At 52.1% G+C, this 14,303-nt stretch overlaps 1 protein-coding gene across 2 annotated transcripts in view; it reads right to left on the bottom strand.

Annotated features, from left to right (window-relative positions):
• Positions 1-6,001: 6,001 nt before the first annotated feature.
• Positions 6,002-14,303, bottom strand: part of TTBK1 (tau tubulin kinase 1) — a 41,063-nt gene continuing 32,761 nt past the window's right edge. For both annotated transcript variants that reach the window (XM_077161870.1, XM_077161871.1), the window contains 2 exons: positions 9,919-11,507; positions 6,002-9,246 (listed from right to left, as the gene is read on the bottom strand). In XM_077161870.1, the coding sequence (XP_077017985.1) occupies positions 8,838-9,246; positions 9,919-11,507 (1,998 nt within the window). In that variant the 3' untranslated portion in view covers positions 6,002-8,837. The remainder of the gene's footprint in view (positions 9,247-9,918; positions 11,508-14,303) is intronic.

Below are 14,303 nucleotides of genomic sequence, written 5' to 3'. Positions count from 1 at the left end.
AGCTAGCCTCGCCTCTTTGCAGCCACAGCCTGGCTGGCAGCCTGGGTTTCAAGACTGAGGACCTGCCCTGACTAGGTGAAGGGTTCTTTCTGCTAAGCCGTGAGGCTTCCCTGTACCTCTAGGCCTGCACCTGGAACTTTTGCCCTGGCCTGAGATGCACCTGGAATTGTACTGGGCAGCTGGGCCTTTCTGGGGAACCAGATTCATCACCATCCCACTTCCTTTCTCAGAGGCTCTCACCACACATATGGTCCCTCCTGCTTGCCCCATTCCACCATTTCCAGGACCTCCCCAGATTGCCCCTTGGTGAATGGGAAAAGAGGGGGTTTGGCAAGGTCCTGCCATAGGTACCTGCAATGTCTGATACCCAGGGTTGGCTCAGTCTAACTTTCCCCATTCATTCCCAGCCATGGCCCCTGTAGCAAAAGCACAGCAGAAGCCAGCAACGTCAGATTTATTCCAATCTGATTCACCATACGCAGGGCTGGCAGAGCTGAGAGGATCTATCCACCAAGGGATTGTCAAATTCTGTTCCAAAGAGTTCAGATTTCAAAAATAGTTAACGTCTGAAGATGTTCTTTGAAAAAAGTCCCAGGCTAAAGAAAAATTTGAAAAACACTAATTTAATCTATCTTCCTTGTTGAACAGATAAAAGAATGGGGGAAGGCGGATTGCTGGGTGTTGTATCATGACCCCTGACTCCTAGCCCTTGACCCAATCTGGAGCTGGAGATGTCCACATCTGCACCAGGCTGGATTCCTGAGAAAGCTCTGGGGAAGTTGCTAAACCAATGACATGGTGTGTGAACAGTACTTCTACTAGGCATAAGACTGGGGAAAGTGATAAGAAACAAGAAGTGGATAATGGTGGGGGGGGGTCGGATTACAGGGGTGATAATAATAATTATTTGTGGGGCCCCTAGGAAAGCCAAGACATTCTGTGAGGTGCAGAGATGCTTCAGACACAGTGCCTGTCCTCAGATTGCTTAACCCTGTAGCAAGACTGCCAAGATAAACTGTACAAATCTCTCTGCCTCCAGTCTTACCTCTAACCCATTCTCCACACGCTTGCCACATTGAACTTTTTAAGACACAAATCTGACAGGGTCACCTTCTCATTTAAAGCCTTTCATGAGCACTGACTGCTGAGGCTGGAAGTCCAGCTCTGTAGCTTGGCCCATGTGACCAAGAGGCCCATGTGACCTCTTCCCCTTCCCATTCCTGGCCCCTCCCCAACATGCCTGCTTCCCTCCAGGGGACCAACTCAAGGGTGGGACCCCTTCTGTTTCCCTTGCTTTTGTCCACCTGTGACCCCATACACTTGGTTCCTCTCTCCTTTACTACTATATAATCATATTATTCATATAAAGTAAACAAAATGCAATAGCCTTTGCAGCCCCTGAGGTGTAAGTTTTGTGGTCATCTCCTTTCCATAGCCCATCCAGTAGTTCACTACCATGGAATGATCTCAGTTTTTCCAGTCAGAAAACACAACCAATGAAGCCAACCCTAGATGTTGGCCAGAGAGCCTTAGTTATCACAATGGAAATTTCTCTTATGCCTCACATCAGAAATAGCTGGTCAAATCCCTCTCTTTGCATTGCTTCCTAAGATCCAAATCTGTAGCCTCTTGCAACAGAGAGTAATTTGGTACTAACTGAACCCCTAGCTTCATCTTATTCCCTACCCATCCCCCATATGATGGCTGTCCTCTCTGATGTTATTGAGGTATGGGTGGTGACAATGATCGTGATGCTTGGAGGCAGATAATGGAGCTGGTGAGGTAGAGTATGAAATGCCAAGAATCTCACCAGAGGGAAGATCAGCACCAAATCACCAGTTAAGAGCTGATTTTGATTAAAGCCCTGTGATTGGATTTTTTTATTGAGAAAAATCTTCAAACACATACTTTCTATACATGGTACACAGTCAGTGGTTCACAATATCATCACAGTTACGTATTCATCACGATGATCATTTTTAGAACATCTGCATGTGATTGGCTTTTTTTAACCATCCCTCCCACCCCCATGCGGGAATCTGTACCTGAGCTCAGAGTCCAGGGTGGAGACCTTCGTTTATACAAGACTAGATGGGGAGGAGTCTTGTGCACTGGGAAAAACAAATAAATCCTTAAATCATTGCTACAACCCAAGTAATCATTTCATATATTGAGGATGGTGGTGGTAATGATGGAGTCAATTATAGTGGTAAGTACAGTGTGGTGGTAATGGTGTTGGTAATGGTAGGGATAGTGCTGGTGATTGGGAGGGGGATGATCGGAACAGAAATGAGGGGTTGGGGCTAGGGTTACTTGGATCAGTGATACGGTCATAAGGACAGTGGTGGTAATGAAGGTTACGTAGTAGATAATGGTGGTGGTGGTGATAATGGTAAATTAGGTGAGTTTCCTCTGAGAGCAGAGACCTTGTCTTTTGCTTATCATTGTGTCATCAGAGCCCAATGTTGATGTTGGTGATGATCTGGGAGAAGAGTATCTGTGGTTTGAGTGGTAATGGTGGTGATAGAGATAGAGGTGATTGTTATAGTAACATTGATGTTGGTAGTGTTACAACACCTTGGGTTTACTGGCACATGGGAATGCAGAATATGCCATCTAGAGCAGATGAATACAGGGTTGTATTTATCTCTGACCTATGGCTGAATTCCCATGGCCATGCAGACTCTCCTCCCCTACCACCTCATCACTTTGGGAAATGACCAGGCTCCTGTTACTGCTGAGGACTTAGAAGGTCATCCAGACCACCCCTCACTCTTGGATTGGTCTGTGTTCTCCTGTCCTTGACTCATGGGCAACCAATGGGAAAATCTCAATAGGTCCCAGCATCTGATGATAGAGACACCACACTCTGTATTCCCATCCTGGTTATTTCTCTCCAGGGTGTTCCTAGTGGTGTCACCTCTGCTGTCAAAGGCCCCTCCAAATGTTCTTAGTCTTGTGGCCCCCATCTAGCACCTGGGTTGACTGACCTTACTCAAGCCCCTGTCCTCAGACCTCTCTTTAACCACAGGTCAGAGCAGAGAAATGTCTTTCTGGAGGTGAGTAGGGAGAAGGTCTGCCAGGGGCTGGGCAGGTTCTCATCTGTGAATCATCAAGTAGTCCCTAACAGCCAACCCTGGGCCTTGGGAGGTGGGATTGCCTAGCAGGTCTCAGGTCTCAAGCCATGCCCTAGGCCAGATCCTGCCCTTGCTTTACTCCTCTCTCTCCACTCCCTGGTACTACACCTGCCACCACACTGAACCACACAATGAAGGGATAAATGAAATGTGGTATATACATACAAATGGGTATTATTCACCCATCAAAAGAAATGAAGCTCTGATACATGCTGCAACATGGATGAACTGGGAAAACATCATGCTAAGTGAAAGAAGCCAGACACGCAAAAGGGCATTTGCTTATTACCTGAATTTGAGGGTGTAAACCAATTCAGAGACAGAAAGTAGATAAGAGGTCATCCAGGGCTTGGGGGGTGGGAAGAGCTTAATGGATGCAGTTTCTTTTGGGGGTGGTAAAAAAAAGTCTCATAAATGGACGATGGCAATGGGAGCACAGTACTGTGAATACGTTAATTATATGTATTATAATTACATATAATGTAATTTATTTCACTGCACATGAAAGTAGTTCAGATGGGAAATTATGTGTTGTATATATGTTGTCACAATAAAACTTAAAAAAAAAACAAAAGATTCAATCTAGGCATCATGTCCATCTAGGGGCCTTCCTTGAAGCTTCCAGTCTGGGCTAAGTGCTGCTCCCCACGTCTCCTATATCAGATTACAAGCCACATGTAAAGTGAAAATGAATTTACAGACACCTTGTTGAGGGCACGCTGTGCTTTGTGTCAGCACCCAGGCAGTGCTGGATGTCTGGTGTAGCCTCTGGCACATGTGGGACTCAGCAATAGCCTGCAGAATTAGTTGAGTAAATGGATTGAATGCATGATTGAATGAATGCTAAATAATGAATGACTAACCCATGTACTGAAACATGCTATGACATGAGTGAAAACATTATACTAAGTGAAAGAAAGCAGTCTTTCAATTGTTTGATTCAGTTTATATGAAATGTATAGAATAAGCAAATCTATCAAGACAATTAGTAGATATCCAGGACTAGATTGGCTGGGGAGAATGGGGAGTGACTACTAATGGGTATGGAGTTTCTTTATGGGGTGATGAAAATATTCTAAAGTTGATTGTGCTGCTGTTTGAACAACTTTGTGGATATTCTAAACACCATTGAGCTGTACTACTTAAATTGTAAACTGAACACAATTCATCTCAATAAACTGAATACAACTTCATCTCAATAAAGCTGTTAAAAAAAAGCACGAGGAAGATCTGTATGTTCGAGATCTACTGTGAAGCATAAAAATCAAGTTTCAGAATGGTAGGCACAATATACTCCACTTTTTATTTATATATTTGTGAGAGAATATTGATAGAGAGAGGGACAGTGAGAGAGGGAAAGCAAGAGCACTATTGTAAACATAAAGAAAAAGGTCTGAAATAGTACACACTAAACTTTTGATGTGGGTTACCTCTAGATTGTCAGAGTCATGATTGAGGGTCTTTCATATTTTATATACGTTTAATGTTTACTTTTGACATTTTAAACAAGGAGGAAATTGAAAGTCTGAAGGCCCCATTGGAGGCTGGTGAATCAGGCCCCAGACCCTCACTCCCCCTGCCCCCCCCCCTGCCCCGGAGAAGGGTACCCCAGGGGCCATGGTGCAGAGCAGGAGAGGTTTCCCTAGGCTCTGGAGTGTCAGAGCTGTGCCCAAGTGGCCTTCTCCAAGGGAGAGGCTCCCTTTTACCCCCTGGTTCCCAGGCAACGCAGGATTCTGACCTGGTTCAGAAATTGTTTATATATTGACTAGGTGTAACATTTATAAGGGTTCAAAATTCAAAAGGTATGGCAAGTCACTGCAGTAGACTCCCTTCTACCTGGCGCTCTTCCCTCAAGGCCACCTGAGACTTCTGCACAGCTAATCTTTTGGACACAAATGGTTGTACATTATGTACTTTGTTATTTTACTTATTCTTAGTTTTAGAGACCTATCTATAAACTTATACCAAAATCTGCCTTATTCATTTTAGGGCTTCACAGGACCCCAGAGGAGTTCCCCAGCCCTGACTAGTTTAGATTGTTGATGAACTTTTTGCTTTTATAGATCCACAATCTCTTATTCAAACCACTGGGGTCAAATTTCTTTTGGAATTCAGATTTTTAAATATATAATTAGAAAGATATTTCAGCACATATTCCATATAACACACCCTAAAAGGGTGTGGGGTGGTACTCCATAATCAAACGTGAATATTTCCACTGCAAAATGCATGATAATGGAATGAATAAAGACTAGAACTGATTTTGTCAGATTGATACCAAATGAGAATCAAGAAACTCTCAGTTTTCAGAACTTCAGATGAGGCTCTGTGGAGCTATACAAACAAGGCTGCAATGAATAATTTTGGACACACATACTTTGGCAGATGTACAAGTATATCCATAGGATAAATCTGTAGAAGTGGAGATGTTGGGTCACAGGCTAGGTGTGTTTGTGATTTTGATAAATTTTGCTGGAATGACCACTCTTCTTCTTTGCCTGTGAGCTGCTGCACTTTCTGGCTTTCCAAACACTCTCACATTTGTTAACTTCAGGGCAATGACAGTTCTGCCTCAGTCCCTCTCTGCACAAAACTAGATTTAGGATTCTCTGGTCTCCAGAAGAGGCAGTGAGGGAAGCTGAGGAAGCGTGCAAGTTTTGCTATCAAGAGAGATACACAGGGTCCACCTGTGTGACCCTTAGCCCATTAACTGTACCTATCCTGAGCCTTCCTCATCTGTAAACATAAAGTCTGCCACCATAAGATAAAGAGCCCTCTCCCCATCTGCCCACCATCTGGCTCTCTTCTCCTCCCCAGGCCTCTTACCCTCCCCACTCCAGAGGGAAGAACAGTCCAAGCCAACGGAAAGGTCCACAGGCTTTTAATGGTGTGATGGCTACTCCTCTTCTGGTACCCTATCTAATCATGACAGCAGCTTCCAGGCTGGAGTGGGGGGTAGACAGGCGTGGGATGGGCAGAGGCCATGCAGTGACAGGAGTGGGGAGGGGGTTACATTCTGTTTGGCATGTAAACATTCTTCGGTGGTTTCCTGGGGGAGGGCAACTCCCCCCCACCCCATGCCCATAAGGGCTAGTCCCCTGGAGCTGAAAAGACTAAGCAAGCCAAGCCCCTTCAAGGAGCTAGGATGCGGGGAGCCCAAGTGCCTAGGGCACAGCCCCTCTCCTGCATTCCCATCTTGCACAGTGAGGCTGGGGAGAGCATACATGTTTTTGGCTAGCAGACCCCAAGTCTGAGCCAGTGACACAGGCTGTCATAATAGGGAAGTGGAAGGGTGACCCTCTTTAATAGAGGAGGGACTCAGGACTGGGAGGGCCTGGTGGGGTGCCAGATGTTTAAGAAGGGAGAGGTTGCAGATGGAGCTGGGGGTACTGTGAGATGTGGTTTCCTCTGTCCTGGATCCTCCCTGGGGACAGAAGCTGAGTCAGTCCCCATGCACCTCCCTCCCCCTCCCCCCTAGCTGCCCCAGTGACATTCAATGATGCAGAGGCCTGAGGTCAGTTGGGAGCCCTAGGAGGTCTGGAATCCCAAGAGCTGATGGGGTTTTGCATCTCTGTCCAGCTCCAGTGCTGGGTGAAGCTGGGGTGGGCCTGGGAATCTCTCAGGCTCCCCCTCCTCCTAATTCCAAACCAGAGTGTTATTGGTCCTGGGGCAGGAGTGAGGTTGGGGCCCTACATTCACAGTTCGGTTGGTGGCAAGGAACAGGCCCAGGACCTGGGCACCAGAGGTCATGCCCTGGTCCCCACCCAGCACGAGCTGATTGTCATTCAGAGAAGCTCTAGGTGGGAGGGAGCAGCCCCTCCTTCACCCCCTCTGTTGGATCCAGAGGGCAGTAGAGGCCTTGGGAGGGCCTCAGGTTGACAAGGAGGACTCTGGAGAGGTTTCCTGAGTGTTCTGGGAGCTTCTGTGTCAGTGTGGGGTGGACTTTGAAGGCTGTCCACTCTTGAGTCCTCCACTAGGTGAGCCTGCTGACTGTCCACAAGGGGTGCAGTTGGCACCACCAGGCTGCTCTTTATGGGCATTCTTCTGGGTGATGGTGGCTGGATGCTGCCAGGCAGCTGAGGCATGCTGGAGACTTACTTCCTCTTCCCTTGGATGTCTCAGCTTGCTCTCTCTGGCCCAGGGAAAGACAGAGGAACCAGGCCAGGGGCAGAGGCTGTGGGTGCTGAGGTGGAGAAGGCCTGCAGGGGTCGTGTCCCAGACAGACAGGGTTGGCTGTTCTTTCTGCAGCCAGTGTGTTGTCTGTCCTGGATGCAGGCAGCTCAGGCTCCTGATGAAATGGGTGAGCTCTGTGGGAACCTGAACCCAGGAGGAGGCCCCTCACCCATCCAAGGAGCAGCACAGCCTCCAGCTTCTGCAGGGTCAGGTTGGCTATGCTGGATGCAGTTAGGGCAAGAGGGAGCAGGCTGGAGGGTGAGCTGGAGTGGGGGCAGGGCAGGGGACTTGGGCTGGGGCTCATCACACAAGCTTACAATCTGGAAGTTAGAAGGGCCTTTTTACATCAGGTCTAGGAGCCAGCTGCCTATTTCTCTGACTGTCTTTGTCCCCTCTGGCAACTAAGGAAGGTGGTGACCTGACCCAGTCTCCTCAGCACAGCCCTGAGAGCAGGAAGCAAGACCCAGCCAAAACTGAGTCCCTGAATCTCTGAAGGACCAGCACAGAGAACATGATGGCCAGCCATTCCCCACCTCCACTGAACTCAGGAGAGGAGGAGATCGCTGGAACTGTTGTAGGTAGGATTGAGGCTCGATGGCAAGAAGGAATTCCTGATGGTGAGGGGTCCTGAGCACCAAATCAGGAAACCAAGGGAGGAGAGGAAACCTTTTAAAGACCTCCTCCAACTTCCTTCTGGTAAATGCTCACCCAAGAAGGCAGACCACACACCTGGGAAGTTCCTACTAAGAGCCTACCCAAAATTAGGGGGAGGTGTCACTGCGTGCTAGAGATGTAAGGGAGCCCCCCCAAGAATTGCCTGCCCACTGCCTCCCACGGGGACATCCTGGATGGAGCTGACTTTGGGGCAGGTCAGACCTGCCCCCTCACACCTGAGTACACCGATGGCCCTGGGTCACGCACCCCCACCCTGACTCCCAGCCTGGCAACTGAGACGCCTTCCAGGCCACCACACTCCCAGGAGACTATGAGTTTGGCCCCCAGCGGCCTCCACTTCGGGATTTGAGGCTTCTTCTCTTAAAAGCGGGAGAGAGCTTTGGCTGGGGGAGGATTGAGAGCAGGGAAAGGCGCCGCGAAAGGTGTAAGCAGAGGTCCTTGGGGGAGCATGGAGAGCAGCCGAGGCCTAGTGGGTGAGTAAATAGGGTAGCTCGAGAAGTGGAGTCCTAGGTGAGAAGTGGTTGAGCCTTCCCCGGGGCGGAAGGAACCGTGTGAGCCTGCCCCGCCTGATTGGCGGCAGGGGGTGCAGAGGAGAGGAGAAGGAAATGGAGGAGGTTCCTCCCCCGGGCGGCGCAGCGCCCCCTACCGGCCGGGCCCGGGGGAGGCGTGTGGCGCGTATTTGCGCGCGTCTTCGTGTGCAGGTGGGAAGCTGGGGCCGCGGGTGGCGCGTGTCAGGCGCGTAAGGCTGTGCTGGGAGCTGTTCCAGTGTGGCCGGCTGCGGGTGTGGGGCCGGGGTGTAAGGGTGTGGGGGCCGGGGAGGACCAGTCCCGCCGCGGAGAGTCGCGGGCGTCATTATCTAGCCCCGGCCCGGCCCTCGGCGACTCCCGCCCGGCCTTTGGTTGCTGCGCTCTGAGTCTGGAGTTTCCCTCTAGGTCCTTTCTTGGCCCCCCCAGGGGAGGGGGTACTGTCAGGCCGGGCCCGGACCTGCGGGGCTCCCCGGGGCCGGGGCTGGTGCGACGGGGAGGGACTCTCCTTGCGGGACAGGGACTGGCTCCGGGGGGACGCGCTGGAATTGCGCGCGGGAGAGGTGGCGGAGGTGGCGGTGGCAGCGGTGGGGGGACCCGGACTGCGAGGGACAGGGGTTTGTCTGGGGGGCCTGGCTCCTGCTCGGGCCCGACCTGTGCCGGGACCGCGTCCTGGGGGCTGTTTGGGGCGTAGGTCAGTAGTCATAGCCGACCCTACGGGTTTCTGCAGCTGGAGCCTGCAGGAGGAGCAGAAGATAAGAGAAAAAAAGAGGGCAAAGAAAACAAACAAAAAAAGGCAGACATTTTCAGAATCCTCCTGAGTACTGAGTTAGCCCTACAATTCTGTGTCCTCAGAGTTGGATGAGATTGAGGAGGCCATGGCACACATGGGCAAACTTGGGCCTGGAGTTCAGTTCTTCAGAGCAGGACCTGTGGGGGGCCACAGATTCCCAGGGGATGCTGCCCAAATCGCCTGCTGCTGCCTTTTTTTCTCGTCTCTGTTTCAAAATCTCACGGATTTTGCCTCTTACTCTATAATATATCCAGGTTTATATTAATATGAAATAAGGTTTTCTCCCAACTATTCTGTGCTCTGGGTTTATCCTTTATCTTTCTTTCCTCCATGGCACACTGGAGGCTGTGTGTGAACCCCGCTGCTCCCACCAACCTTGCCCAACACTAGCCTCCCTGACACCCCCTCCAGGCTTTCTTATTCTGTTCTCTTGAGCCCAGAGACAGAGCTGGGGCCTAAGTCAGATGAGAAACTGAGCGCAGCTGGGAAGAATGTGGCTGAGGGTCACTTCCTAAACCTCAGCTGCTCCTGACCAGGCTCTGGGAAAGCCCCTGCTGATAAAGGGCCCCCGATGGTCAAGCCCCTGCCCACCCTGTGGCAGGCAGCGTTTCCTCACCTGCTGGTGATGGCCGTGTCAGATGCCGGAGCCGCGCCGTGGGGTCTTCTGGGGGGCTGCTGCGCTGTGGCAGCTGTGGACATGCGGATGCTGATGAGGCGGGGGATCCTGCTCCGGGCGGCAACTGCCCGTCCTGCCTTCCTGGGTGCGGCAGGCTCAGAGGTGGGGGTGTCCTCCTCAGAGCCCGTCCCCGAGAGTGTCTCAGAGGCGCGGCGTTGCTCCTCGCTGGAGGAGGACGAGGCCCCTGAGGCCAGCCGCAGCCGCAGCCGGCCCTGCCTCTTCTCCATCACCAGCCGCGCCAGGTCCTGCTGCGGCCGTGCCCGCTTGACCCACCGCTCTTTGGCTGACAGCGAGCCTGAGGGCTCCGAACCCGTGTCCTCTTCAGACAACAAGACAGGAATACGGCTCCTTATACAAGGGGCTGGCATGGCATGGCGACTAGGGGAGACAGTGTGCAGTTTCTCAGGGCCTAGCTCCAGCAGGGACGCTGGGGCTGGCCCCTCGGCAAGGGCTGGGCCATTGAGCAGTGAGTCAGTGGCCACCTCTGAGGGGATGTTCCTGGGGGGAGCAGACAGGGCGCAGCTCTCAGTCTCAGCCCCATCCAACCTTGACAAGGCAATGCCGTTCTCCAGGGGCACCGGGACCCCTTCCTCTGCAGGCCCCCCATCTGAGGACATTTCCAGGCCTGGCTCCACCCCAAAGCCCAGCTCCTCAGGCCGTGAGGCCTGCCCACCGGAAGACATGACGTTGAGGTGGGTTTTCTCTGCAATGTGCACAAAGGTCCTTTCGACTTTGGTGAAGGGTGAGGAGGTGACTGCCACTCCCCCAGCCCCTGTGGTCACTGCCCCAGCCCCTGGCCCGGGTCCGGGCCCCAGGGGCTTGGGCTCAGACTTGAGGACAGAGGACAAGGTGCCCGGCTCAGACACATCCAGCTGGCTGCCAGTGGGCTGGGGCCGCTCGTGCTGAGGTGTGAGGGCAGCCAGGGTGCCCAGGTCGGGGTCGGGAGCCAGGTCGGCAGTGACGGGCGACTTCTTCATGTCACCAGGGGAGACGAGCACCAGCGTTTTGGAGCCCTCCTCAGGCTCCAGGTCCCCGTCCGCCACAGAGGCCCGCCCCCTGGACTCCTTCTGGTCATCAGCCAGCAGTGTGGACGGAGCGCCCTCTTGGCTCCGGTCAGTGCTCCTCTCACTCCCCTCGCTGCTGGAGCCACTGTGTGGCCCCAGTGCCTCCCCCAGAGCCACTGCCTCCTCCTCCTCTTCCTCCTCCTCCTCTTCCTCCTCCTCCTCCTCCTCCTCCTCCTCCTCCTCTTCTTCCTCCTCCTCTTCCTCCTCCTCTTCCTCCTCCTCCTCCTCTTCCTCCTCCTCCTCCTCTTCCTCCTCCTTCCCATTGGCCTGAGGCTGAACAGGAGCCAGTGGGACTTGGGGGGTGCCAAGCAGCATGTGTGAGAAGCCCACCCTCCGAACCCTGTTGAGGAGCCGTGCCCGTTCACGATAGTCGGAGAGATCTCTCTTGAAGTCCTGGTAGGGTAGGTTCAGAGGCATAGCTCGAGGGAGGCCATTCATCTCAAATGGGGGCACCATGGAGAACACCTGCAAGGAGCACACACAGGGATCCGCTGAGGTCACCCACCCTCCTGGGCCTGAGAGGACCTCAGCTGCACCCATAAGCTAACAGACCCACGTGCTGGCCATGTGCACTGGTCTGCGCGCTCCATGAGCATAAGGACTGGGTCTCTTTGGCTCATTGCTAGATCCCCAGGGCCTAGAATGTTCCCTGGCACCAAATGTAAGTGCTCAATAAATCTCTAATGCATGACTGCATCCATACTCCAGGTCCCCTGAAGTCCCTCCCAGGCTCTGAACCTCGTGACTTTTTTGGCTCCCTGCCCTCGGTTTTCTCCACTCCTCTCCTTCTCTCCTCCTCCATCCTAAATCACAAAACCAACCCTAGACTTCAGTCAGTAGAAGGAAATGAGAACCAGAAGACACCTTAGAGGCCATCTAGATCAATCCTCCCTTTAGATGAGACCAGGCCCAGGGAGGGGCCACAGGGTGTTTGGGTCAACTCCTGGGATGGGCTGTGCTGGCCAGTGGGTGGTCAGCCTCACTTCCTCCTCACAGGATGTGGTTCCTCACAGCCAAAGAACTGACTGCTCAGGGCTGCATGAACCAGTGTCCAGCAAAAGCAAAGATAGGGCCATCCTCCATCTCCCAGAGGTGCAGGCTGGGCCCTGTGGAGCTCCAGCCCGCTTTTCTCCTGCCACATCCTGGCCCTGAAAGCCAGGAATTTGTCCAACCCTCTAGAGGTATATTTTGAGTCCACACCTCCTCCAGGAGTTTATAGCCAGCCTGTGAAAAGTAGTTTCTTTTAACTGGATTAAGTTTTCCTTTCTCAAGCTTCATGCAGCGCTCTCTACAACTGATGCCCAGACCTGTTCTTGGTTTTCTAGATTCAGCCACATCCCCTCTTAACCTCCTTCCTTCCAGACTAGAAAGGCCTGATCTCAGCTGCTGTGTAGCATCCCTTTCTGCTTCCTGGCCCCTTCTCTAGCTCCACCCTATTCAATCCAAAGATATCCCCAGGCACCCACCGTGCACCAGGCCCCATCAGGGATGCGGCAGTCTTGTTCTAGAGTGGGATGGTGATTTGTTTCACAGTGTCCAGCCCTTTGTTAACCTTTTGAACATACTGGGCCTCTTTCTTCAACCCACCCACAGCCAAAGCCCCAGAGTCATCCTTACACCTCCTCCACCTTCATGCCCCACCCAGGCTCACAGAGAGTCCTGCCAAGCATCCCTCTTGAACATCTCTGTGTCTGCTCCCCAGGTCCCAGGAGGACGGCCTTGTCCTGTCTGCTGGCTTCACCAGCCGCCAGCCTGTTCTCTCCAGTCTCACACTGCCCATCCATCTTTTCCTATGGCAGCCTCAGTGATCTTCCCCAAATGTAATCTGATGCCAATCTCTCTCTACTTCAAACCTGCCATGGCCCCTGCAGTCCTCAAGAGACAGCTCCAATCCTCCAATCCACACACACCTCCATGAGTGGGCCCCACCTTCTACTCTAGGCTCACTTCTTGCAGCCCCTTCTGAGGCCCCACCTGAAGCTCCAGCCAGTCTGAAATCACCCTCAGTTCCTTAAATGCATCATGTATCACACTTCTTGGGACTTTGTCCAGGCAGTTTCCTCTATCTGGCAAGATCCCTCTCACCTCTATACACAGGATAAATTCCTACTTTTCCTCCAGGACCTAGATTAAACTACTCCTCTCCTGTCATGCCTTCCTGTCCGCCTTCCTGTCCACCCATCAAGCAAACTTCCTCACTCTCTCCTTTGTACTTGTTTTCCCACATTCTTCACTAGCCAGCCTTCCACCCTCCATAACATATGTGCATTTGCATGGTTCTCTCTCCTACTGAACGCTGAACCCCTTGAAGGCAGAGACTATGTTCATTTTTGTCCTTTATTTATATATTCCAGAAGTGGTCCAGGAATGTCTGTTGGCCCCAGTCACCATCTTAGAGGCTGCGATCAAGTATTGAACAAGACAGGCACAGTTCTGTTTTTGGATGAGTGTGCAATCTATGTCAGACAAGTCAACTGTGCAGACTCCACAAAGGTTGTGCTCATAAACGAGGTAACAGAAGCAATTGTTCAATAGATGTTTGCTCCCGACCACAGCCTCTCTTCCTACCTCCTGCCCTGCTTACCCTAGATTGGAAACCATTGCCCCTCTCTGCAACCCAGAAAAGTCTGAATGCCACATCTATGAAGAACAGGGTGATGAGAAAGGTGGGGGCGCTGCCAGCTAGGTCTCTATGCAAATAGCTCAAAGTCTGGTGGAGGGGAAAGCAGATATCTCCAAGGCTGAGGATTTGACCAAGGCTGTGACACATCCCCCTTCCCCAACTGCCATAATCTTCCTTGTGATCAGACCACAGGTGAGGTCTTGGCAGAAGGGGGAGGCGATACAAGTCAGGGTAGCAGCAGACCCAGGTACCCCAGCATACTCGGAGTCAGGCAGATGAGTGTCCTTAGAACTTTGTCCCCTCTACATCAGACTGGGAGTCTCCAGCAATTGTTTTCTTTTCTACACCGTTTTTTCATTCATTCTTCATTTGTGCATTTGTTTGGCAAACATTGCGTGCTAACTCTGTACCAGGCCTTGTGCTGGGGAACCAGGTCCAGGCTACAGAAAGCAATTGAGCAGGGTTGGAAGTGGCTGCTGTGAGCTCCTGGATGAGAGGGAACAGCGGGGTAGGTGCTAGAACTGAGGGCCAGGGCCAGACAGATAGGCAGACAGAGTTCTGATCATCTCTTTCCTGTTCAGAGCAGAAGTTACCCACCTGACACCAGGCACATCCCACCCACCAGAGATGTACTTTGA

The sequence above is a fragment of the Tamandua tetradactyla genome, chromosome 5, assembly GCF_023851605.1.
Source record: "Tamandua tetradactyla isolate mTamTet1 chromosome 5, mTamTet1.pri, whole genome shotgun sequence".
In the NCBI taxonomy this organism is placed as follows: Eukaryota; Metazoa; Chordata; class Mammalia; order Pilosa; family Myrmecophagidae; genus Tamandua; species Tamandua tetradactyla.
This window is presented reverse-complemented; position numbering and strand designations above follow the sequence as displayed.